Source organism: Spea bombifrons, chromosome 2 (genome assembly GCF_027358695.1).
Source record: "Spea bombifrons isolate aSpeBom1 chromosome 2, aSpeBom1.2.pri, whole genome shotgun sequence".
Classification (NCBI taxonomy): Eukaryota; Metazoa; Chordata; class Amphibia; order Anura; family Pelobatidae; genus Spea; species Spea bombifrons.
The window spans coordinates 58,469,931-58,495,535 of NC_071088.1; the positions used below are offsets into that span (position 1 = coordinate 58,469,931).

The 25,605-nt window shown below is 41.0% G+C and overlaps 1 protein-coding gene across 1 annotated transcript; it reads right to left on the reverse strand.

Annotated features, from left to right (window-relative positions):
• Window positions 1-4,987: 4,987 nt before the first annotated feature.
• LOC128472495 (hemoglobin subunit alpha-3-like) lies at window positions 4,988-6,346 on the reverse strand. The gene is made up of 3 exons (XM_053454370.1): window positions 6,186-6,346; window positions 5,481-5,685; window positions 4,988-5,157 (listed from the first exon to the last, which is right to left on the reverse strand). Exons 1-3 carry the CDS (start codon window positions 6,278-6,280, stop codon window positions 5,029-5,031), a joined length of 429 nt encoding a protein of 142 aa, XP_053310345.1. The 5' UTR covers window positions 6,281-6,346; the 3' UTR covers window positions 4,988-5,028.
• Between the last annotated feature and the right edge of the window lie 19,259 nt (window positions 6,347-25,605).

Genomic DNA, 25,605 nt, shown 5'->3' on the forward strand with positions numbered 1-25,605 from the left:
TTCCCTTCGTCAGTTGTCGGCTAAGCTTACTTTGCTCCTGTGTCTTCTGTCTTTTCGCAGGATTTCAGATGTGCGGGCTTTCGATGCCTCCGCCATCTCTTTCTCTCCGGAGGGGGTACTATTTCGGGTCTACAGACGGACTAAGTCTCTGTCTTCCTCCGTGTCTTACCCGTACCTTCATGACGACCCTCGGCTTTGTGTAGCTCGGTGCGTTCGTTCCTACCTGTCTCGCTCTGCTGCGTTCCGTCCCCCTTCTGTCTCTCAACTACTTTTTTCCTACGTCAAACCGTTTAAGGCGGTTTCTTCCCCTACGTTAGCCAGGTGGGTCAGGTGGCTCTTGTCCCTGGCGGAGGTTGATGCGTCTTTTGGGGCCCACTCGGTTCGAGGGGCCGCGGCTTCAGGCCGGTGGGGCTCTGGGGGATATTCTCCAGGCGGCTGACTGGTCTCGTGCCTCCACTTTCCGCTCTTTTTATTTTCGCCCGGTTGCTTCGGCGGCGGTGGCTTTGGTTTCCAAGCGTTAAAAAATGCCCAGTAACTACCAAAATAAATACCAGCCATATGAGGTGTTTCCAAAATCAAGGCAAATACCTAAATACACTTTTTTCTTAATTGGCACTGGCTATGTATATTTTGTAATAGAATAAACTGTGCAAAATTGAATTTTCCCTATTTTTAGAATTTTTTTCATATTAAATAATGGTTTATGTATAAAATATTTTTTCAAATGAAGATCCTACTTGTCTTCTTAAAACACAATATATAATTTGTAGGGATGGACTGAATGAGTTGGTAGGAAATCATAGTTGAATAAAGATGGAAATTTTTCTGATATTTTTTTGGAAAGCGTTGAAAAAAAAACAAAAAAAAACCCTGGTCATTAACGAGTTAATCACAGCCTTAAATAAATGTTACCAATTTAATTATGTGTTATGCTGGGCTAATTTGGAAATGTTTTAACAGCAGAATAAGCCTAGTTTGGTCTAGTTTAACACGTCTAAATCAGCATATTGAAATATCCAGCTCTATTCAGTGGCTTAAATTAATCTATCTCAGCTCATTGAATACCAACGGAAATACAACCTATTTAGTCAAAAAAACAATAACTGATTTATCTCACATAATTGGATAGAACCCACTATCTCAGTTTATTTTAGTTAATAAATATCACTTTAAGCCTCATTATAACATTTAAACCATTTATCTAATTTACTAAGGCAATGTTTACTTTATTCGACGTTGCTTCCTATTGCCTGTAAGTATGAGATGGTTTACTTTAGTTAGTGGTGAGCAATGCAGAATTTGCTTTTGCAGCTCAGTTATACTGGCCACATAGTCATATAGCCATGATTGAGTTTGGTATTTACATCAAATCCTTGGGCCAACTGCCTAAACACTCCACACCAAGAGAAGAAGGGCATGAAATGAATGAACTTGTTGCATGGGACGACTTAGCCCCCTGGAACCTGCCACCAACAGATTCAGATAACAAATTGCTAGAAACAGTAAAAGAACAGATTTTGAAAACACTGGATCCTGGACAATGGCTTTGCGATGAAGCTATTGAAGAAGCCATAAGCAACTTCATCTGCCAGAGAAATCTTACAGAAAAGATTTTGATGTGCCCCACCTACATTTACCAAAGTCTGGTGCAAGGAAGAGCAGATATTTTCTACAGCTTCTTGGGGGAAATGCCTTAAACAAAGACATTTTGTTGGTTCCTTTTAACACGGATTCCTGGGGCTCTGGACAGCACTGGTGCCTTGGTGTAGTCCTTTTTAATACCAGGGAGGTGATAGTCATAGATTCCATGAAGGAAAAAGAAAGAGCAAAAGAAAATTGTGACATATTATTGTCTATTGCAGCTGCTTGTTACCAACTGGCAAACTTATGTTTTATCAGAAGAGTGGATGGCATACTTGTGTGAGGACTCAATAAAACAAAGTAACAGTTTTATCAACTTGATAAAGACCTCATTGTGAGGTTGAAACGTTGTTGCTGTCTTCCTTTAATAAATCTGCATGAGCTGGAACCCTTGACTGCCTGGAGCCTTTATTTATTTTGATCTACTGGGGAGCTGGCCCTTCCTGGCACAGTTAAGCACCAGAGTTCCTTTGGTGTGCGTGCATATTCCTCATTCTGGTGACCAACATATTACAAGTGTCACCAGTGTTCAAAATGACAAAAATCTATATGATATGTAGGATGGATTTCTCTGAAAAACAAGTTTGATTTTTCTCCCATTATATCCTATGGGCATTCACTCAATACTGTCATTCACCTGTCATTCCATAGAAAACAGCTATAATCCCACATAGTATGAGTTTTAGACCCTGTGTCTGTACTAGTGCAGTATATCTGCCAAAGATCTATATGATATGTCAGATGGTTTTCTCAAAAAAAAACAAGTTTGATTTTTCTCCCATTATACCCTATGGGCATTCACTCAATACTGTCATTCCATAGAAAACCACTATAATCGCACATAATCTGAGTTTTATATCATGTGTGTGTACTAGGGGGGTATACATGGCAAAGATCTATATGAAATGTCAGAGGGTTTTCTCTAAAAACCAGTTTAATTTTTCTCCTATAATATCCTATGGGCATTCTCTCAAAACTGTCATTCACCTGTCATTCCATAGCAAACAGCAATAATCCCACTTAATATAACTTTTAGAACCTGTGTCTGTACTAGGGGAGTATGTGTACCAAAGATCTATATGATATGTCAGATGGTTTTCTCTAAAAAACAAGATTATTTTTTCTCCCATTATATCCTATGGGCATTCACTCAAAACTGTCATTCACCTGTCATTCCATAGAAAACAGCTATAATCCCACATAATATGAGTTTTAGATCCTGTGTCTGTACTAGGGGAGTATATGTGCCAAAGATCTATATGATATTTCAGAGGGTTTTGTCTGAAAAACAGGTTTGATTTTTCTTCCATTATATCCTATGAGCATTCCATCAATACTGTCATTCACCTGTCATTCCATAGAACACAGCTATAATTCCACTTAATATGAGGTTTAGAACCTATAAATGTACTAGGGGAGTATACATGACAAAGATCTATATGATATTTCAGATGGTTTTGTCTGAAAAACAAGTTTAATTTTTCTCCCATTATATCCTATGGGCATTCCATCAATACTGTCATTCACCTGTCATTCCATAGAAAGCAGCTATAATCTCACATAATATGAGTTTTAGATCCTGTCTCTGTACTAGGCGAGTATATGTGCCAAAGATCTAAATGATATGTCAGATGGTTTTGTCAGAAAAATAGGTTTCATTTTTCTCCCATTATATCCTATGGGCATTCACTCAAAACTGTCATTCACCTGTCATTCCATAGAAAACAGCTATAATCCCACTTAATCTGAGTTTAAGATCACATGTGTGTACTAGGGGAGTATGTGTGTCAACGATCTAAATGCTATTTCTTAAGCTTTTATTTAAAAATCAATTATTCTTTTCCCTTCCATTATAGTCTATGGGCATTCCTCCCCATTATAGTCTATGGACATTCCTGCCCATTAAAGTCTATGGGCATTCCATTTTGTCATTCGTTTTAGTATGTCCCCTAATCCACTCCCTCGTAATCTCCTGTCTAGACTAATGCAACAACCTTCTTACCGGCCTCCCTCTCTCCCGACTATCCCCTCTTCAATCTGTGCTCAATGCATCTGCCAGGCTAATCTATCTCACCCGACGCTCTGCATCTGCCGCACCTCTCTGCGAGTCCCATTTATAGCAGAATTAAATTCAAAATATTCACTCTATCCTACAAAGCTCTCACTAACACCGCTCCCCTCTACCTATCCTCCTTCATCAGCAAACATACTCCAGCCCACCCTCTAAGATCCAACAAAGACCTGCTCCTTGCATCTTCACTCATCACCTCCTCCCATGCCCGCCTACAGGACTTCTCTCGCGCCGCACCAACCCTCTGGAACTCCCTTCCTCGTGCTGTCTGACTCTCACCAACTCTACCCTCCTTGAAACGCTCCCTAAAAACTTTTCTCTTCAGGGAAGCCTACCACTGACATAAACTCCCCCTACATTAACATCATTCACTACCACGCAATTCTCACCTCCTGTGTCTCACCCCTTATCCACCTAGAATGTAAATTCCTGCGGGAACAGGGTCAATTGTATGTCAATTTTGTACTTGCCGTTATCTGTAACATTTTTACCTTGTACAGCGCTGCGGAATCTGTTGACGCTTTATAAATAAAGTATAATAATAATAATAAAGTGATCAGGATTCTTTTCCAATATGCAAGCCTGCTAATGTCAAAATAGATTTTTACAGTTTGGAATTTTTAAAGTTGAATTTACTAGTCACACACATCTTCCTCTAATCATCCTTTAACAGTAAACACATTGTATCCATATTTAAAGCATATTTATGTGTATTCTTCAATATTCAAGACTTCTGCAGGTGGAGCTATAGGAATGCATGCAGTCCCACTATGTTACAGAAAATTGATCTGTTCGGTCCTGGAAAGCAGTGCAGGGCTCGGTGGGGCCATTTAGGAGATTAGGTGTTTGTCAGGCTGAGGCCACTTTACTTGCTATGTATCTCCCACATAACTGGTACTGTAGGGGTTAATACCTTTGCAATAGCTTTGGTATTGGGTGCTGAAAGGTACTATAGGCAAACATTGTATAAAAAGTGAAATATATAGCTTCAAATAGCATGTTGTTCAAAATTCCAGTTTCTATACTACAGGTACATGTGTAATTTTAACAGTAGATTCAGTAGATGAAGTGGTGATAGATGTGCATTGTAGGGTTATAAAGCAAACAATTAAATTATTTTCAGTTATTTTATTTTTCAGAATCACAATGGGACATACATGGAATGCATTATTATTATTATTATTATTATTATTACAATGTTACAGCTATAGTGGGATATTTAGAGTTCCCTAATCAAGGTGACAAATAGTTTCCGATAAACATCTCATATGTTGATTTGGTGTAATTACAGATGTATTCTTGTTTTCTTGGTGTATTTATCTGTACTTGGAGGTCAAGACAGCGGCTACTTCAGCAATAAATTTGTCCCAGGCAGCCTGGACTGAGGGTGTGAAGTCTTCAGGGAAGTGAGCAGCCAGAGTCACTTGGATAGTTTGAGACAGCAACTGTAGAGAGAACACAGTAAATACAATAACCGTTAATTGTATATACCTCACTTTAAATACAGAGTATTGTCTGTATGTCTTGTATAAATACTTCGATTTACTTTTAGTATTCAATGTTTTCATTTTTGTTTACTTTTTAAAGCATAAAAGTCAAAACCATTGAAAACGTTGGATGCACAATTTGACCACCAATCTTTCCTACCACGGTAATGTTAGTTAGATAACAGGTTAAAGCTAATGCTACTCTTTATTAATGGAATATAATTGAACAATATCCAATGATGTTAAGGATGGCGGTGTTAATACAAGATTGCTTGTCTCACCTTGAAGTTTCCTGGATCCACTCTCAGGTTGTAGGCATGCAGGTCACTGAGGGTTGACAGGGAGCCTGAAAGGTTGTCCAGGTGCTTGGCGGCCTCTCCGAGGGCATTGACAACTTTTCCTCCATGGTTAAGGAGGTCAGCAGAGCCATGGGTCAGGTCAAAATGGCTGAAGTATGTCTTGGTCTGAGGGAAGCTCAGGAAAAGTCTAGAAGACAGATGAACACACTATTACTTCCATTAGTTTTGTTTTGTATGTGTTATGATTTTTTTATTCTTTTCATTGTAGCTGCATGTATGTAAAAGTGACAGCCTTGACCTCCTCCCTCCTAGGAATGGATTCTCAATAACAATTCAAACTTTCTGTTTAGCTTTCATTAAAAAGGCTGCTTCACTTCCAAAATATCAGTTACAATATTTAGTACATTAAGCAAATAAATCAGAAAATGTTGTCACATGACAATTAACTTATAAATGGTAGAACGATTTACAGGATTAAAGAAACATTTCGTGGAAGGGCCTGGGCAATCCACAGTAATGCATTATGTTACAAATATCTACATTCAGCAGAGTAGCCCCTTTAAACCAATACCAGTTGATGAGAATCTGAATAAAATGCATCAGTTTATATTTTCACTGTTATATTAGTGTTTTATTTACATTGATAATATATCAGTTATGGGTCTGGTGGCAAATTAATATAATTACCTTTCCAAAGCCTCAGCTCCCAGAGCGCTGGCATTAGGAGCGATCTTGCCCCAAAGGGAAATAATTGCGGATCTCTCGCTGCTGCTCAGAGTCATTTTGGTGATTGGGGAGGTAGTGGGCTTCAGACTGACTTCAAATGGAGAGTGAAGACAAGTGCACACTGAATGAAAGCATCTGACACTCTTTTAAACTGTAAAAGGGACCCAAGGAAAATACTTGCTATTGGCTGAAAGGAAGTTACACCCTTTGGAATTATCTGTGTCTCAACAATATATGCCATTTTGTCTGACTTGGTACAAAAATCTTATCTTTGTTAATTGCAAAGACATCAATCCTTGCTTAGAGCAACTAATTCCGAACTAAAGTATAGGCACCCTCATCAAAAGTACAACCATTTTTTTGGTTAAAGCACCTAAAACTATGAGTATTGTTAAATATGTTTGAAACCATGGGACAAACTGTCTTTGAACTTTAGCAACTAGAACAACTTTTAATATAACCTTAACGCATGTCTTTGTTTTTTATTTTGTTCAGCAACAAGATACTTATTGTGTTATTCAATTCGCAAATTTGTTTAGAAAATTACTCTTATAATCTTTTTATATTTTAAAATTCATCTAATCTATTAAAATTTCTTGTCCTGTTTGGTTCATATTTAGGGTTAAATAACAGTAGCAGTAGTACCAGAATAGGCTCTGCTACACCAACATCCAGACACACACACCAGGACAGACTCTGCCACACCAACACCCAAACACACAGACCAGGACAGGCTCTGCCACACTGATACCCAAACACATACACTAGGGCAGGCTATGCCACACCGACACCCAGACACACACAACAGGACAGGCTCTGCCACACCGACAACCAAACACAAGGAGAGGCTCTGCCACACCAACACCCAAACACACGCACAGGACAGGCTCTGCCACACCAGAATAGGCTCTGCTACACCAACATCCAGACACACACACCAGGACAGACTCTGCCACACCAACACCCAAACACACAGACCAGGACAGGCTCTGCCACACTGATACCCAAACACATACACTAGGGCAGGCTATGCCACACCGACACCCAGACACACACAACAGGACAGGCTCTGCCACACCGACAACCAAACACAAGGAGAGGCTCTGCCACACCAACACCCAAACAAACACACAGGACAGGCACTGCCACACTGACACCCAAACACACAGGAGAGGCTCTGCCACACTGACACCCAAACATACAGGACAGGCTCTGCCACACGACACCCAAACACACAGGACAGGCTCTGCCACACTGACACCCAAACACACACACGCTAGGACAGGCTCTGCCACATGACACCCAAACACACACGCACCAGGACAGGCTCTGCCACACCGACACCCAAACACACAGGACATGCTCTGCCACACTGACACCCAAACACGCAGGACAGGCTCTGCCACACCGACCCCCAAACACACAGGACAGGCTCTGCCACACTGACACCCAAACACACACACACTAGGACAGGCTCTGCCACACTGACACCCAGACACACACACACACACACACACACACACACACACCAGGACAGGCTCTGCCACACCGACACTCAAACACACAGACACCAGGACAGGATCTGCCACACTGACACCCAAACACCTACACGAGGACAGGCGCTGCCACACCAACACCCATACACACACCAGTACAGGCTTTGTTACACTAATAACCAAAAACAAACAAAAAGCTGGACACTATCTATGCCACAGGCATCTACATCAGGATGGATTTTCCACACTGCATTGTTGTTTATACCCCCCTTAGTGTTTTTGCCCCTTGTGTATTGATGCCTCAACCAGCACCCTTTTAGTATTGATTAATGTGGTGCCCCCACACCCTTGTATGATCGCCTCCAGCCACCACTATTTGTATTAATGCCCCCAGCAAGTCGGGCATAACATAACAATTTGGATTTACAGAAAATAAAGGTAAAGAGGACCCTGTATAAATGAGCTTGCAGTCTAGAAGACATTTATTTGTGAGTCTGTGAGTGTCAAATGCCTTACTGAAATCTAGAAATGCTATCACTACTGCTTCTCCCTGGTCTATTTTTTTTTATTAAGTTAGTTAGACGTTCCTGATCTTGGAAACCATTTACATGGAGATTCCATTAATTGTCTTCCCTGCTACCTATTTTGTGAAGTGGTTTTACAACTGCCAATTTCCAACCTTCTGGAACTTCTGTCAATAGTTACTTCCTGGTTAAGTAAGCACAATACATTAGGCTTAAAAAAGAACTGCTGCTCCCTTGAGGTTAGATTGGGTTTCTGCATTTTTCATACTATACCTCCATTGTTTAATTATGCCTCACCGCACATGGAGTAGAGGATGGGGGCTTGTTGATGCCTCTCCCTTATTTTAGGGGTTCTGAAAACTTTTGTTTCTATTTATTGTTTAAATTATGTAATTATTATTTTTGCACCCCCCTAGGGCTTGGAACTTAGTTCCAACCCGCATTTTTAGCAAATAAGAGTTGCTTTTTTCAATTTACATCAACACTTTCCTGCAGTTGAGTGTATGTGAGTTGAGGTACTTTTTTCCTTGCACATTAAAGGGTGAAATGCTCCCACTGCTTGAGGATGAAGTAAATTAAACAGTGTGACTAATAATTCATTTTTCTCAATTACCCCATAACTTGATCCAAAATTAAAAATTCAAAAAAGTATAACAAAAAAAGGAAAAATAAATAATACAAAAAAAGAACATACCAACCGACAGAATAGAAAATGTAGTGATTATACGGTGCTTAGGATAGACCTCACTAATTGATCACCAAAACATGTTTGCAATGAAAGATTTAGGTACTGACTGTAATAAATGATAGTTTGCAGCATCAGTGGTTGTGTACTTTAGATATTATTTTATGTCCTCAGCCCCAAGTCTTTACTTGGTATGGTAGATGTTTTTTGAGGTGAGTGGGCCATTTATTATGTAGGTGCTCAATAAATTGTGACTAGGATACCGTCAGTATGTGCCATACCCTTATTAATGGTACTATGTCATAAGTTATTCCATGTGTAGGTTTATTTGTTGCAGGGTTGACTTTTATATATGTCACTCAGCAACACCTGAATTTTATATGTTCTGAAAAGAATGCCTTATGTGGTCATTCTGGCTGATACTAATTTTCTGTTGCTTAATGATTGCGCTTCATGTTACTCTTATGAATCAGTTGAAAAAGAAAAACATATAACACAACCACTAATTTCTGGTCTAGGAACCCTAGCGTGGATGTGTTCTACAATAACCATTTGTATATGATGCTGTCAGCTCATAAAGGGAATTAAATCCAGCAATAGTAACTTTAAAGGCAGTCCGATTACATTTGGCTGATATTTTTCAGAATATCAGCCTCATTCAGCAAAGATGCTATCAATATACTCATATGAAGTGTTGTACAGTACATGATTTAGTATTTATCAGTATATAGACACAACCTTGTACAGTGCAGCATATTTACTATCAGTATATGAACACAACCTTGTTAAGTACAGCATATTTACTATCAGTATATAGACACACAGCTTCTTGCAGTACATCATAGTTATTATCAGTATATAGATAGGCCTCACACAGCACAGTATAGTTGTTTGTACAGTGTAAACATATAATCGCATCAGTAATTGTTACTGTAAGCATTTACTGACACGACACATAATGTGTACAAATATATAACTGAACTATATATATATATATATATATATATATATATATATATATACCTATATATACACACCCTATACTGATATATATTTTCATTTATTTTACTAAAGTAGTAGTTTAAAAATCTAGAGTAACCCTGTATGTTATAATCAGCAGAAACATATAATCAAAGATATGTGTTTCAAATTAAGCACAAGAATTGATCTAGTTGTTAACGGACTTGGTTCCATTTAATTTTATCTCCATTGGTATAAGTGCAGTGTTGGTCAATATCTATTGTATGTATTATACAAATGATATAATAGTCAGTTTAGAATATACATACATATCTTAAACGCAGCATAGAAAAATGTAAGTGCTGAGTATAAAGTAAAATTATGTGAATATACAGCTGTATATAGTGCTCTTTTGCAGAGGCGTATCTACTGAAAATAGCTCCTATGGCAAGCACTGAAATTGCGCCCCTGTCCAAATATCTAAAACCCATTTACTAGCCCCTGCTGCCCATATATATATATATATATATATATATATATATATATATATATATATATATTAGTCCCTGCTGCCGATAGCACGTATAGATCAACACACAAACCCAGATCAATTGAAATTCACTTGTGATCTCAGCACTGAAGGAATATATACCTTCCCCCCCTACCCACTATATACCCTCTCCCCCCCTACCCACTATATACCCTCTCCCCCCACCCACTATATACCCTCTCCCCCCTACCCACTATATACCCTCTCCCCCCCTACCCACTATATATCCTCTCCCCCCCTACCCACTATATATCCTCTCCCCCCCTACCCGCTATATACCCCCCCCGTAGTTCTCTCACCTTGAAGTCCAGCGACGGGAGCACGATGCTGCTGTCATCCTGCACCGCTCGCTGGTGCCCGCTGCTTCACTGCTGAGCGCTGTAATATGAAATCATATTTCGGCGCCCGGTAGTGAAGCCGAGGGCACCAGCGAGCGGCTTTTAAACGCTGTTTTCTTTTTTTTATGCGGTTGCTAGGCGCCCCTCTCCTCCACATCAAAAAAAAGACAGCATTTAAAAGCCGCTCGCTGGTGCCCGCTGCTTCAATGTTGGGCGCCGAAATATGATGTCATATTACGGCGCTCAGCATGAAATGCCGGCACCGGGACGGAGGTAGAGACCTCGTGGAGGAGAATGAGGGGCGCCGAGCGGTTGCTAGGCGCCCCTCTCTCTCCTCCGCATCAAAAAAAAAAAGACGGCGTTTGAAAGCCGCTCACTGGCGCCCCCTTCAAATGGCGCCTATGGCACGAGCCATAGGTGCCATACCCTAGATACGCCTCTGCTCTTTTGTTCCATAATGAGAGAAGACCAATGTTCAAAACTGTCTACTGTCTGCAATTTCAATAGTGGATGCAAAGCATTACCACCATCGTGCTATATTGCTTTTGTATTTGGATAGTGGTACTTCTATCCCAACTGGAATCACATAACACCAGAAACAAATTGAGCAATACTACAAATACTTGAAAATGTATTATTTCAGAACTTACGGATATACGTTTAATATTGTTTTCTGTAGTAAAGTAAAGTACTCTTTTTCAACTTTATTTTCTTCTTTTGTTTAGAATAAAGAATACCAGTGTCTGTGGTGGGTCTGTAGGGTGTATTGAGCTATTTGCCAGAAGCAGGAGAAAGATTTTATGACTTTGGTATATTGTCATTTGCTTGCATACTGTGTACTTCTTTTACACAGAACACAAAAGATAAGAATATGCAAATTAATTCTCCTCCAGGTACACATACAGATAGCAATATAAACCAAACACATTTTAAAAGTAGTGATGTTTAGGGACGGCTTACCATTTATGTGACATTGCCACATCTCTTCCTATGTAAACTATTTAAAGCACTTGCCAATTAAATACACAATTTAAAAAAACAACAGAATTAGGACCCTTAGACAGAGGAGGCTACATTGTATTTTGAGTGTCTAACCTTTGTTGTAGAAACCTCAGCTTTACGGTTTTTATTTTATTTTACTAAAGTAGTAGCTTATTATAGAGTTTCTATTTGCAATGCACTTTATTTTCAATCTTGCAGGCTAGAGAATGCATTACAGTTTTTTCAGCCCAAAAATCTACCTAGGAGGATGCACTGCGCATACCTTTTGTAAAGGGTCAGGGTGGTTTAATATTTTCTGAATTATGGCAATTATAATAACAAACATTCTAAAAAAGGTTTATGATTCATCAAGGTTTTTAATTAAATGTTATATTTTAGATTGTATTAAATGTTGGAAACAGTTTAACCCTGTATGATGCTTGGAAGAACTAAAGTTGATGCAAGTGACCCACCTACTTTTTAATTAACTTTCAACGATCACAAACGCTGTTCCAAGTGTGCTGTTCAAATATGTAGACATTTATCATTTAAAGTTTATTTATAAAGCATTAATCACATGATGCCTCTGAATTAAATATAAGTCCCTCAAGATTGTAAGCTTGCGGGCAGGGCTCTCTCCACCTAATGTAACGGTTTGTCTTAGAAAGAGAGCGGACAAGATACTAGATGTTTTTCTATGGAGTGTTTGTTAGCAGAAAAAAAGTCTCCTAAATTATTTGTTTTTATCTAAAAAAACTTTTAAAGACATAATTTTCATTTTTTTACATTAAAAGCAAGCAAACTTACTGTGCACTAGTCCACATGCACACTTCATGTCTGCCTTGCAATATTAAACATATCTAGTTCTGAGATCATTAGCAATGATACAGGGAGTGAATTCTTTCTCCAAATTTTCAGTTGTCAGCTCAATATAGCAACAGTCAGCTTACTGAACCATGTCATGTGTGATGATAAGGCTCATTGTTGATAAGGTTCAGCACCGAAGTTTCCTTCACAACTCTTTTTTATAAGAACATGCTGTCCAATCACTCCAATGTCTACAAAGGGTACTTTTAACATAATGGAATTTCAAAAAAATCTCAACATAGTATAAATATATCTATATGTATTGTGAGCTGGGATCATGTAACCACACAGTCTTAAGGTTTGAAATACCACATAAGGCTAAATTATTTTTAGAATTGTAGTCCTTTTTATTAAAAGGTCTGTAAACAAACATAAATAAAACAAACAAAAAGAAAAGCCTTGCTCTCTGAGCACTTACTGACAAACAGCAACTAACTATCGTTGGACGGCTTACCCGCTACCAACAAAAAACATTTAGCACAGACCTTTTTCGTTTAGGAACCGTTCAGCAGATTTGTTCGGAGAAAATGCAGTCTCACTCACTGCTTGTATGTTTCTCACCTGAATAACTCACAGGGCTCCTTTTTGTAGCAGCCCCCTGCTGCTCATTGGTAACAGGTGAGTAACCAGAACTCCTGGACTGGCTTCATCACCTGCTGCAAGTAAACTGTGGAGTGGAGCACTGGCCCTCCCTTCTCTCCAAATGCTCCACCCCAGGGACCCAAACACAACTACAACATTACCATTATTTTGTTGGTAACAAAACATTCTCCCTGGGGTTATCGAATACATTGCACTGCAGTATTTTGTGAGAAATGTACATGTTATCCACCACCATGCCCTGTTCCCTGTCACACATCCTCCCCCCCAGCTCAAACCTTGTGGGGTGAGCGACCACGGTCATAAGTGAATGTTTACGTGAAAGACCATCAGCATTACCCTGTTTAGAGCCTGCCCTGTGCTCTAACGAGAAATGATAGGGTTGTAAACTAAGGAACCAGCGTGTAACTCTGCTATTTTTCTCCTTGTTTTGACTCATCCAAGTTAGTGGTGCGTGATCGGTCACTAGCTTAAACCTTCTGCCCAACAAATAGTATTTCAGAGTTTCAACAGCCCATTTAATAGCTAAACATTCCTTCTCCACTATGGAATAATTCTTTTCTCTGGGTTGAAGTTTCCTACTTAGGTATAAGATTGGGTGCTCTTCATCTTGAGTTACCTGGGAAAGCACTGCTCCCAATCCTACATCAGATGCATCGGTTTGTAGGATGAATTCCTTTGAAAAATTCGGTGTGACCAGTACAGGTTGAATGCAAATAGCTTCCTTGAGACTTTGAAATGCTTGTTCAGCTTCAGGGGACCACTTCACCATGACAGGGGCTTTAGCTTTTGTGAGATCAGTTAAGGGACCAGCAATAGTTGCAAAGTTGGAAATAAATCTCCTGTAATAGCCAATAAGACCAAGGAATGTTCTGACCTGTTTCTTAGTCAATGGCCGTGGCCAATTCCGTATGGCTTCAATTTTAGCAAGTTGTGGCTTGACTAACCCTCGCCCAATGGAATACCCTAGATACTTAGCCTCCTCTAGGCCAATAGTACACTTACTAGGGTTTGCCGTCAGGCCAGCATTTCGTATGGAATTAAGGACGGCCTGCACTTTTGGTAAGTGAGACTCCCAATCTTCACTGTGTATAACCACATCATCCAAGTAAGCCGCTGCGTAAAGGGTATGTGGTTTTAGGATTCGGTCCATCATTCTTTGAAATGTTGCTGGAGCCCCATGTAAACCAAAAGGTAATACTTTATATTGAAAAAGTCCATCTGGAGTAGAAAAAGCAGTTATTTCCTTTGCCCGGTCTGTGAGGGGCACTTGCCAATAGCCTTTGGTTAGATCCAGTGTGGTGAGATACCGGGCTTTCCCAAGTCTTTCCACAAGTTCGTCAACCCTCGGCATGGGATATGCATCAAACTTGGATATTGTGTTAAGTTTCCGGTAATCATTGCAAAATCTGATTGTACCATCAGGCTTTGGTACAAGCACAATTGGGCTACACCAGTCACTTTGGGATTCTTCGATTACCCCAAGGTCCAACATTTTCTTCACCTCTTCTTTGATTGCTTCTCTACGAGCTTCTGGTATTCTATACGGCTTAAGATGAATCCTTTTCCCTGGTTCGGTGACAATATCATGTTTTATTACAGCAGTTCTCCCTGGAACTGTGGAGAAAACATCTTTATTTAATCTAATAAAGTCTTTTACCTCCCTCTTCTGATGTATAGTCAGGGTTTCGGATATAATGACAGCAGGGTCATTATCCTTTGGAGGGTGGTTTGATGCTTCTATGGTCACAAGCACGTCTCTTTCTTTCCATGGCTTAAGTAGATTCACGTGGTAAATTTGTACCTCCTTTCGTCTTCCAGGCTGTCTTACTTTATAATTCACTACTCCCACTTTCTCAATGACTTCATAAGGTCCATGCCACGTTGCTAGGAATTTGTTCTCTACAGTAGGAACCAAAACTAGCACTCTATCTCCTGGTTTAAACGTGCGGACTCTGGCATTTTTATTGTAGCTAGTCTGCTGACGTTGTTGAGCATTCTTCATGTGTTCTCTAACAATGGGCATAATGGCTGTCATCCGTTCCTGCATCTGATTTACATGCTCTATGATGCTCTTGTGTGGTGTAGACTCATGTTCCCAAGTCTCTTTGGCTATATCTAGCAATCCTCTAGGGTGTCTACCATACAAGAGTTCAAAAGGAGAAAACCCAGTAGAGGCTTGAGGGACTTCTCTAATAGCAAACATTAAATAAGGCAAAAGGCAGTCCCAGTTTTTCCCATCTTTATCAATGGCCTTTCTAAGCATAGACTTTAGGGTTTTATTGAATCTTTCCACCAAACCATCAGTTTGTGGGTGATATACTGAAGTTTTCAATTGCTTTATACGAAGGAGATTACATAATTCTTTTGTAACTCGGGACATGAATGGAGTTCCCTGGTCTGTCAGTATTTCCTTGGGAATCCCAACTCGGCTGAACATGAACATTAGTTCCTTAGCAATAGCTTTTGCTGAAGTTGTACGCATAGGTATTGCTTCAGGGTAACGCGTAGCATAGTCTACTATTACCAATATGTACTGGTGTCCTCTGGCAGATTTTACAAGAGGGCCCACAAAGTCCATACCAATGCGTTCAAATGGAACCTCTATAATAGGTAAGGGCACTAATGGACTACGGTACGCTGTAAGAGGGGCAGTTAACTGGCAATCAGGACAGGAGGAACAATAATTTGTAATTGACGCCATTACACCTGGCCAATAAAATCTCCTGAGGATTCTCTCTTTTGTTTTTTCAACCCCTAGGTGCCCTCCCAGAATATGGCTGTGTGCAAGATTTAATACTGTGGGTCGGTATGCCTGGGGTACCAATAGTTGTTTAACCGACTCTAATTTCTCAACTCTATACAGTAAATCATTTTCTACCTCAAAGTATGGATAAGTCAGGGTTTTTCCAGGATTAACAGGGGTCCCATTCCTCATAGTGATCTGGTTTCTTGCCCCAGATAAAGTGGGGTCCTCCCACTGTGCAGCTCTGAAGTTACCCAGGTTACCTTCTAGGTCAGTCAATTCTACATCAGGCTCCGTGATATTAGAAGGACCTGCCTCACTCTGCTCAGTGTTATTCCCCACTAGGGTTTCAATAGGGTTTAAAGGCTTGTTCCTAGCAGCAGCTTCTCTGTCCAAGTCATCCCCCAATAAATCTGAAAAGGGAAAGTCACTAACAGCGCCCTCTACTGGTACTGAGTTAACCCTTTCAGCAGTTGTCCATAAAGTCAAAAAATAAGGAAAATCCCTGCCCACTATCATTTCATGGACTAATCCGTTGACTAGACCAACTCTATGATTTACAGTACCACTTTGCATTTCAATAATCACCTCAGCAGTGGGGTACTGGTGTATGTCCCCATGTATACAGGCAACCTCTAGATTCTGGGAGTCATCTATTGGAGTGTTTTTTAACAGACTCTGGTCTAGAAGTGTAACCATACTCCCCGAATCTAGTAAAGCATTTACTTCTTTTCCCTCTACCTTTAAAGTACACCAGGGATGGCCCTTCAGACACTCATTTTGTGTGACAGTATATACGGAGCGAGAGAAAAGTGAATAAGCACCCCACTGATCACCAACATTACATTCCATTGCAACAACATTCTCAGGACAGTCTTTTGCAATATGTCCATATTCTTTGCACTGAAAACACTTAATTGTATAATTAGGCATTATTCTTGAGGATGGTGTGGTCTCTTCCAGCCTCACAAAATTCCTGCCTTTTGCTGTAGTGTCCCTTGGGTTGTAAAACCCCATCTGCTCCTCCCGAGACCCCCTTTTCCCTGGATCAGTCTTACCAAACTTACTGGGACTCTGGATCTTCGGGGTCCTAAGTCTCTCCTGGTTAGGGAGTTGCAAAAATTCTCCAGCTGTCACATACCGTTCCACCAAGGCAACTAGTTCATCAGCAGTTTTAGGATCACTCTGGCTGACCCACCGCCTTAGGGAAACAGGCAATCCTCTCAGGAACCGGTCCATCACAAGCTGTTCCACGATGTGGCTAGATGAGTTAACCTCTGGCTGTAACCATTTCCTGGCCAGATGTATTAAATCAAACATTTGTGACCGTACCGCTTTGTCTTGATTATAAATCCAGGAGTGAAATCTCTGGGCCCGAACCGCTATCGTGACTCCCAGGCGGGCCAAAATTTCTGCTTTCAGTTTACCGTAGTCACAGGCTTCTGCAGGCTCCAAATCATAATATGCCTTTTGAGGCTCTCCACTCAGGAACGGTGCTAAAAGGCTTGCCCATTCAGATTCAGGCCAACGTTCTCTTTCAGCTGTCCTTTCAAAAGCCGTCAGGTAAGCCTCTACATCATCTGTAGCCACCATCTTTTGCAAATAGTTACTCACTCCCAGAGTCTTAGAACTATGTGGCACTTCTGCAGTATACCTGGCCAGCCTCTCAGATAGGCCCTGGATCTCCTGCTGCATGGCACGAGTAACATTTTGTTGCTCCTCTTTCTGTGCAAGCACCAGTTGCTGCAAGACTGTAATATTTTCTTGCTGGACAGTTGTAGCTTGTTGCTGGGCAGTTGTAGCTTGTTGCTGCGTGGCTGCTGCCTGTAGTAAAGCCTTAATAACATCCTCCATGTTTATGTTTTGTGGTATTGTTTCCTTTTCCAGACTATCAATGTGGTGCCCGCATTCTCCACCATATGTGAGCTGGGATCATGTAACCACACAGTCTTAAGGTTTGAAATACCACATAAGGCTAAATTATTTTTAGAATTGTAGTCCTTTTTATTAAAAGGTCTGTAAACAAACATAAATAAAACAAACAAAAAGAAAAGCCTTGCTCTCTGAGCACTTACTGACAAACAGCAACTAACTATCGTTGGACGGCTTACCCGCTACCAACAAAAAACATTTAGCACAGACCTTTTTCGTTTAGGAACCGTTCAGCAGATTTGTTAGGAGAAAATGCAGTCTCACTCACTGCTTGTATGTTTCTCACCTGAATAACTCACAGGGCTCCTTTTTGTAGCAGCCCCCTGCTGCTCATTGGTAACAGGTGAGTAACCAGAACTCCTGGACTGGCTTCATCACCTGCTGCAAGTAAACTGTGGAGTGGAGCACTGGCCCTCCCTTCTCTCCAAATGCTCCACCCCAGGGACCCAAACACAACTACAACATTACCATTATTTTGTTGGTAACAAAACATTCTCCCTGGGGTTATCGAATACATTGCACTGCAGTATTTTGTGAGAAATGTACATGTTATCCACCACCATGCCCTGTTCCCTGTCACAGTATATACACAAACACAGGCATTTGCTAGTGATTTTGCTATCACGGGTAAGTGTCACATTTACATATAATGGATACATACAACGATCAGCCATAATATTATGACTACTGACAGGTGAAGTGAATAACACTGATTATCTTGTTATCATGGCACCGGTCAGTAGGTGGGGTATATTAGGAAGCAAGTAAACACATTGATGTGTTAGAAGCAGGAAAAATGGGCAAGTTTAAGGATCTGAGTGATTTTCACAAGGGCCAAATTGTGATGGCTAGATGGCTGGGTCAGAACATTTCCAAATCTCTAATCTCCTGGTCTGCAATGGCCAGTACTCATCAAAGGTGGTCCCAGGAAGGAAAAGCAGTGACACAGCGACAGGATTAAGGGTGGCCAAGGTTCATTGATGCACATAGGGGGCGAAGGCTGGGCCATGTGGTCAAATCAACAGACAAGCTACTGTAGCTCCAACTGGTAAAAAGTTAATGATGGTTCTGATAGAAAGGTGTCAGAACACACAGTGCATCACAGTTTGTTGCCTATGGGGCTGCGTAGCCACAGACCAGCCCATGCTGACCCCTGTCCACTGAGCATAAGAACTGGACCACGGAGCAATGGAAGAAGGTGGCCTGGTCTGATGAATCATGTTCTCTTTTACATCTCGTTGATGGCTGGGTGTGTGTGCGTCCCTTACCTGGAGAACGTATTATTATTTATTATCTTTTATTTATATAACGCCAACAATTAACGCAGCGCTTAATACAATATATATATTCAAGGGGTATGACAAGACAAGAATTGACAGATTAAGACAAACCGATACATTAAGTGGAGAGAGCCCTGCTCAAAAGCTTACAATCTTCAGGGAATGGGGTGACAAACATAAGGCACAGAGAAAGGGTGAGAGGTAGTGTGGTGGTTGTATCAATGACAAGGAGGTTCTACCAGCTAAAATGGTATGCTTCTATGAAGAAGTGGGTTTTCAGATGTTTCTTGAATGTTGGGAGGGAGGGTGAATGCTGAAAGTTCGGTGGAAGTAGATTCCAGAGATGAAGATCATGCTGCTTGCAGTGGAGATAGAAGGAGGGAAGATAATGAGTTCATGTTTTAGAATGATTAAGTTTCAGGTAGCGTTGTGACATACGGGACATGAGAGATGGAGAGAGATCAAGAGAAGACAGGTAAATTTGGGTATCATCTGCATATAGATGATACTGGAGGCCAAATGAGTTGATTAGTTTGCCAAGAGATGAAGTATAGAGAGAGAACAGCAGAGGGCCAAAGACTGAACCTTGGGGGACACCAACCGATAGTGGAAGGGGTGATGATGTCTTGCCAGAGAAGCGGACAGAGAAGGAACGGCTAGACAGATATGAGGAGATCCAGGAGAGAGCTGTATCTCGAATGCCTATAGAAGAAAGTGAGTCAAGAAGAAGGTGGTGGTCAACAGTATCAAAAGAAGCAGAGAGATCCAATAGTATTAGAATGGAGAAGTGAAATTTTGCTTTGGCAGAGAGCAAGTTATTGGAGACTTTTTTAGAGCAGTTTCAGTAGAGTAAAGGGGTTTGAAACCAGACTGTAGTGGGTCAAGGAGGGAATTAGAGGAGAGGAAGTTAGTAAGGCGTTCAAGCAGCTTAGAGGTAAAAGGAAGCAGATAGATAGGGCGGTGGTTAGTCAGACAGATGGGATCTGAGGAAGGATTTTTTAGAATGGGTGTGATTGGCGCATGCTTGAAGGCTGTTGGTACAGTTCCAGATGATAGAGAAAGATTAAATAGGTGGGAAAGTGATGGACCAAGAGGTGGACATAGAGACTTTGTGAGATGTGATGGGGTCAAGAGGACAGGTTGTTGGGTGAGAGGAAGAAAGAAGAGTGGCTATCTCTTCTTCAGTTGTAGGGGAAAAGGCAGTTAGTATGGGATGAGTGGAGAGAGTGGTGGTGGGTGGTGTAGGAAGGGGTTGTAAAGAAAAGAGGTCTTGTCTAATAGTCTCGATCTTGTCTTTGAAGTGGGTAGCAAGATCTTGGGCAATGAGAGAGGTTTGTGGTGTGGTTATGGAGGGACAGAGAGGGGAGTTGAAGGAAGAAAAAAGGCATCGCGGGTTGGAAGAAAGGGAGGATATGAGAGTGGAGAAGTAGAGCTGTTTGGCGAGAGAGAGCGCAGAGTTATAGGTGCAAAGCATGAATTTATAGTGAGTAAAGGCATGGCACCAGGATGCATCCATGGAGGCTCCAACTCGCAACTTACAGGACTTAAAGGACCTGGTGCTAACATCTTGGTGCCAGATACCACAGCACACCTTGAGAGGTCTAGTGGAGTCCATGCTTCGACAGGTCCTGTCTCACAACCCTAAACGACTCTTTAATACTTTCAATTCCCTGCTTCAACCGATCCCTACTACCCCTTCAACTAGCCTTAATGCTTCTGACTTTGCCACATTCTTCAATAACAAAATTCAAACTATCAGAGATGACTCTTCTCCCCTCACTACACTAACTCATTTCTCTACTGTCACTGAAGAGGATGTACATGCTCTTCTTCTTTCATCTTGTCCAACCACATACCCCCTTGACCCCCATCCCTTCCCATCTCACCCAGTCTCTTTCATCTACCTTGTCCCTACTCTTGTCATATCTTCAACCTTTCCCTCACTACTGGATCTGTCCCATCGTCCTTCAAGCATGCTACCATTACTCCTATCTTGAAAAAGTCCTCCCTCAACCCGACTGATCTCTCCAATTACCGTCCCATCTCTCTGCTACCTTTCACCTCCAAGCTTCTTGAAATAATTGTTTATATACAATTAACTAAGTTTCTAGACTCCAACTTCCAGCTTGACCCTGTTCAATCCTCGACACTTTACTGAGACCGTCCTTACTAAAGTTACTAATGACTTACTCACTGCTAAATCCAAGGGCCACTACTCAATGCTAATCCTACTGGACCTTTCTGCTGCTTTTGATACTGTGGACCACCCTCTTCTCCTTCAAATGCTTCATGATCTTGGCCTCCGTGATACTGCTCTCTCATGGCTCACTTCCTACCTCTCTGATCGTACCTTCAGCGTCTCTGTTTCCAGTAAGACTTCCCCTCCACTCCCTCTCTCAGTTGGGCTACCCTAAGGCTCAGTTTTAGGACCCCTTCTGTTCTCTCTTTACATTTGGCAAACTGATCTCATCCTTTGGCTTTCAATACCACCTGTACGCTGATGACACCCAGATCTATCTATCCTCCCCTTGATCTCTGCCTTGCATCTGTCTCTACCTGGATGTCTGCACGTTTATTGAAACTTAACCTCTCCAAAACGGAACTCCTCATCTTCCCTCCAATGCTAAGATTCCCCATCTATCTCCCTCAATGTTAATGGTGCTATCATCTCCCCATCTACTCATGCACGCAATCTTGGTGTCACCCTTGACTCCGACCTTTCGTTCACACCCCATATTCAGTCTGTCTCTAAAAACTATTGCCTCCATCTTAAAAACATTGGCTGCATCCGTCCCTTCCTAACACAGAATGCCACTAAGGCTCTTGTCCATGCCCTGATTATCTCCTGTCTTGACTACTGTAACTCTGTCTTAGCCGGTCTCCCTCTTAACCGTCTCACCCCTCTACAATCCACCATGAATGCTACTGCCAGACTTATCTTCCTCTCCCATCGCTTTACTAACGTCTCTCCACTCATCCAATGATCTCCTTCTATCCTCTCCTCTGATTTCTAGCTCTCATACCCGCTTACAAGATTTCTCAAGGGCTGCCCCTATCCTCTGGAATGCTCTCCCCCAGTCTGTCCGTCTCTCCCCCTGCCTTTATTCCTTCAAAAAATCCCTCAAGACCCACTTCTTGAAGGATGCCTACCACATAGCACATTAACGCCCCCCATATTCCTTTAGCTCACCTTTCTTAGTCCCTCTCCTGCAATACTTTTACTAGTGTGGCTGGTCTATCCCTAACAACGGCACTTTTACCTATTGTGTAATACACCCTAAATCCCTCTAGACTGTAAGCTCGTTTGAGCAGGGCCCTCCTCCCCTGTTGTCTCTGTAAGTCAAATTGTTATGTTGCATACTACTTATGTCCTGTCTACAAATTGTACAGGGCAACGGAATTTGATGGCGCTATATAAGACAATAAATAATAATAATAATAATAAATGTAATAATGCACAGATATATGGAGAGCTGTTTCACAGAAACAATAATCAATATGGATTTTTTAGATTACAAATGTTTAGAACATTATAAAGCTTTATACTATTGAACTAAGCAATGGATAAAATAAGAAAAGCAACTTAGCAGAAAAATTAATAAAAGGGAAGAAAACCATTTTTGGAGATGGTGGTAGATAAATGGAACATCAGAAGTGGTAGAGGCTAATACAGTAAGGGAATTTAAACACACGTGAGATAGACATAAAGCTATCCTAAATCTAAGAATAAGACCAATGACTGATTAAGACATAATTCTTAATGACCAGAGTAGATGGACCAAATGTTTCTTATCTGCTGTCAAAGTCTATGTTTTTTGTTACATTTTATGTTATAGCATACTCTTGTCTGAAAATTTGTCATGCAGCTGCAGATTGAGGCATTTTCTTACATAATAGTAAACTATTTGAGGTTTATTTAAAATGGCTGTTTATAATCATTATAGAACAGTTGGTTTATGTACTTAATAGTCCTCCACAGATCTGTTTCAGTGCTCATAAGCCCAGCTGTGATTTGTTCAAGGCAATGAATACTCCTTGAATCGTATGGTCTAACTACCTTAGGAAGAATGCCAACCCCTCATATTTCGTGTGCATAAGCTTAATGCACAATACCGTTTTTATCCTAACATACGTTCCATAGGGTACCCAATTATTAATAATTTTGTTTATATTTATTTAAATAATAAATATTACTCAGACTTTAAAATTAATAGTGATATTCTTCTAAATGTTATTTTAATAAAATAAAACAGGTTTTCGTCACTGGAAATATGAAATATGGTCAAGTGATTCATTTCAAATGCTGGTCGGCATGAGCTATGGTCAAGTGACTGTTATATACCGGATTTTTAAACCTGTGTGCGTAGCCTTCTAAATAAAACTATAATAATTATAAAAATAAATAAAGGTGGCTTACCTACCTAACATCCCTAACTGAACCACTTGTATTCAAGCAGTAATTCCATTGTAAAGTTCAGACGCCATCAAATGAAGTAGTGATTTCAAACACCAGGGTTTTAAGGCCTCAAAAGACCAGGAGTTTTGTATAGCCATATATTGCAACCAGTTTTAATGTGCTTTTTGTACCCAGGCTGGAATATCCAGCACTCCTAGCATGTTTGCAGGAAGGTGACAACATTGTTAATCTTCACCATGGATGCTGGCCTGCTGCCCTGGATGCATACTGCACTTTAGGGTGACCACATTGGCCATGTTTTCCAGGAAATATATAATTTCTACATATTGCTGAACAGCCCAGATACAATACATCAAGTGGGATGAATAGACTTGTGGAAGCGAGCCAATTAGTCAGTTATACATCTCCATACTGAAGGGCAGCACTTTATCTGGGCTGGTCAGCAATATGTAAAAATGATTTGTCTTGGAAAACATGGTGGGTGTGGTCACCCATTCTTACCCATTCCACCCAGCTCCCCCTTATTCCTCTATTCCCATCTCCCATTGCTCTCATGCCTCCTCCAGAAGCATTTTGCTTGGACTGACCCTCTCCGTTCTGACACTGGCCTTCCTTCCCCATCTTCTCTAACTCCCCCCCTTAAAGCACCCCTATACTCTCACCTGCCCCTCCTGTTCCTGTATCCTCTTCTCTGACTTGCCTACTACTTTCTGGGACAGGGTATTTTAGAAATGCACACAGGGCGTTTAAGAAATTCAGACCTTAGATATTAAGTCATGCACTTTTGCCCAAGGAACTGTAAAATCAATGGAAGCCTGTAGCTGTTGAAGCACAAACCTCCATTGTACCCCCCATGTGGCCAACTTGCAACACTCTGTTTAAGCAGGGAGGGTGAGCTCTACTGCCAATGTCGCTTCCATACCCACCTAAGAAGTGTCCCTTCTTAGACACCTGAAATGTTGGGAAGCATGATGTACAACATATTTTTGCCCAGTGCCCAATTACACTTAAAGATGACCCTGACTTTACAGAGAGGTTAGTGGAACAGCCTTTAAGCAGAAGGTTAGTACAAGTTAGTACAATGAAGGAAATTATACATTCATAGGATAGGCATCCTGACCATAAGATAAGGACAATGTGGTAAAAATGGTAAGATTAGAAGTGCTTATTAGTTATCAGTCATCAAAGTTTTATTTGTGTCTAGTTATGAGGGGGTTTTGAAATGATGTGATATAATTATGTCACAGTCTAATTCACACACATAAGCAGGGGTTGGATATTTATATCTTCATGCTGAGAACCAGATCTATAGATTAGCTGCCAGCATGTAGCACTACTTAATTTACAGAATAGATGAGATCAGGCGTATTCAGGGTGGTATGGCCCTTTTTATTGGGATGGAGCTGAGGCACACCATGTTTTGCAGGGTTAACTGAGAAGAGATGCAATAGAGAGGCAGGAGAGACCGGAGAAAAGGAGACGATTGTCCTCGGAAAGGTGTTACTTTCTTCAATGGAGGCGACTGAAGCAAATGGCCGATGGGATCATCTGAAATTAGGGTAGATGAAGGTGAAGCTGAATTCTGTGGATGGCAGAGGTGGCTTTCTGAGGTTGTGAGAACAGCAAGCAGACTGGCAGTTGTAATAAAGGAGTCAGACTATTTACTTAAATAAAAGAAATGGACATACTCAATATGTAGGTGTTGTATACATTTCACATCTTGTTATATAACTGTTAATTGGCTGATGAAGGAATTGTTTCATAGCAATTATGAAATGAAGCAGGAGCGAAGCAATCTAATTGATTTTTTTTAAACTAAACTTAAATCAATTTCTCCACGGTGATTGGTGATTAGGGAGCATGAAAGCTGAGGTCTGAAGTGACAGACCTCACGCTCCCCAACCAGTCCTGCAGTGCCTCTCTCGCCTCACCCTTCCTATGCCCTTGGGCTTAGGCCCAAGAGAGATGGACGAGGCCAGGGGAGTACCTAGAGTATTTGACACCA

Bases quoted from the DNA above. Each gene is read 5' to 3' on its own strand.
- LOC128472495 (XM_053454370.1), bottom strand. From the start codon at position 6,280: ATGACTCTGAGCAGCAGCGAGAGATCCGCAATTATTTCCCTTTGGGGC. The intron at 5,686-6,185 runs GTAATTATATTA...TCTGTCTTCTAG, and splicing joins GGAGCTGAGGCTTTGGAAAG to ACTTTTCCTGAGCTTCCCTC. The intron at 5,158-5,480 runs GTGAGACAAGCA...TTCTCTCTACAG, and splicing joins TGGATCCAGGAAACTTCAAG to TTGCTGTCTCAAACTATCCA.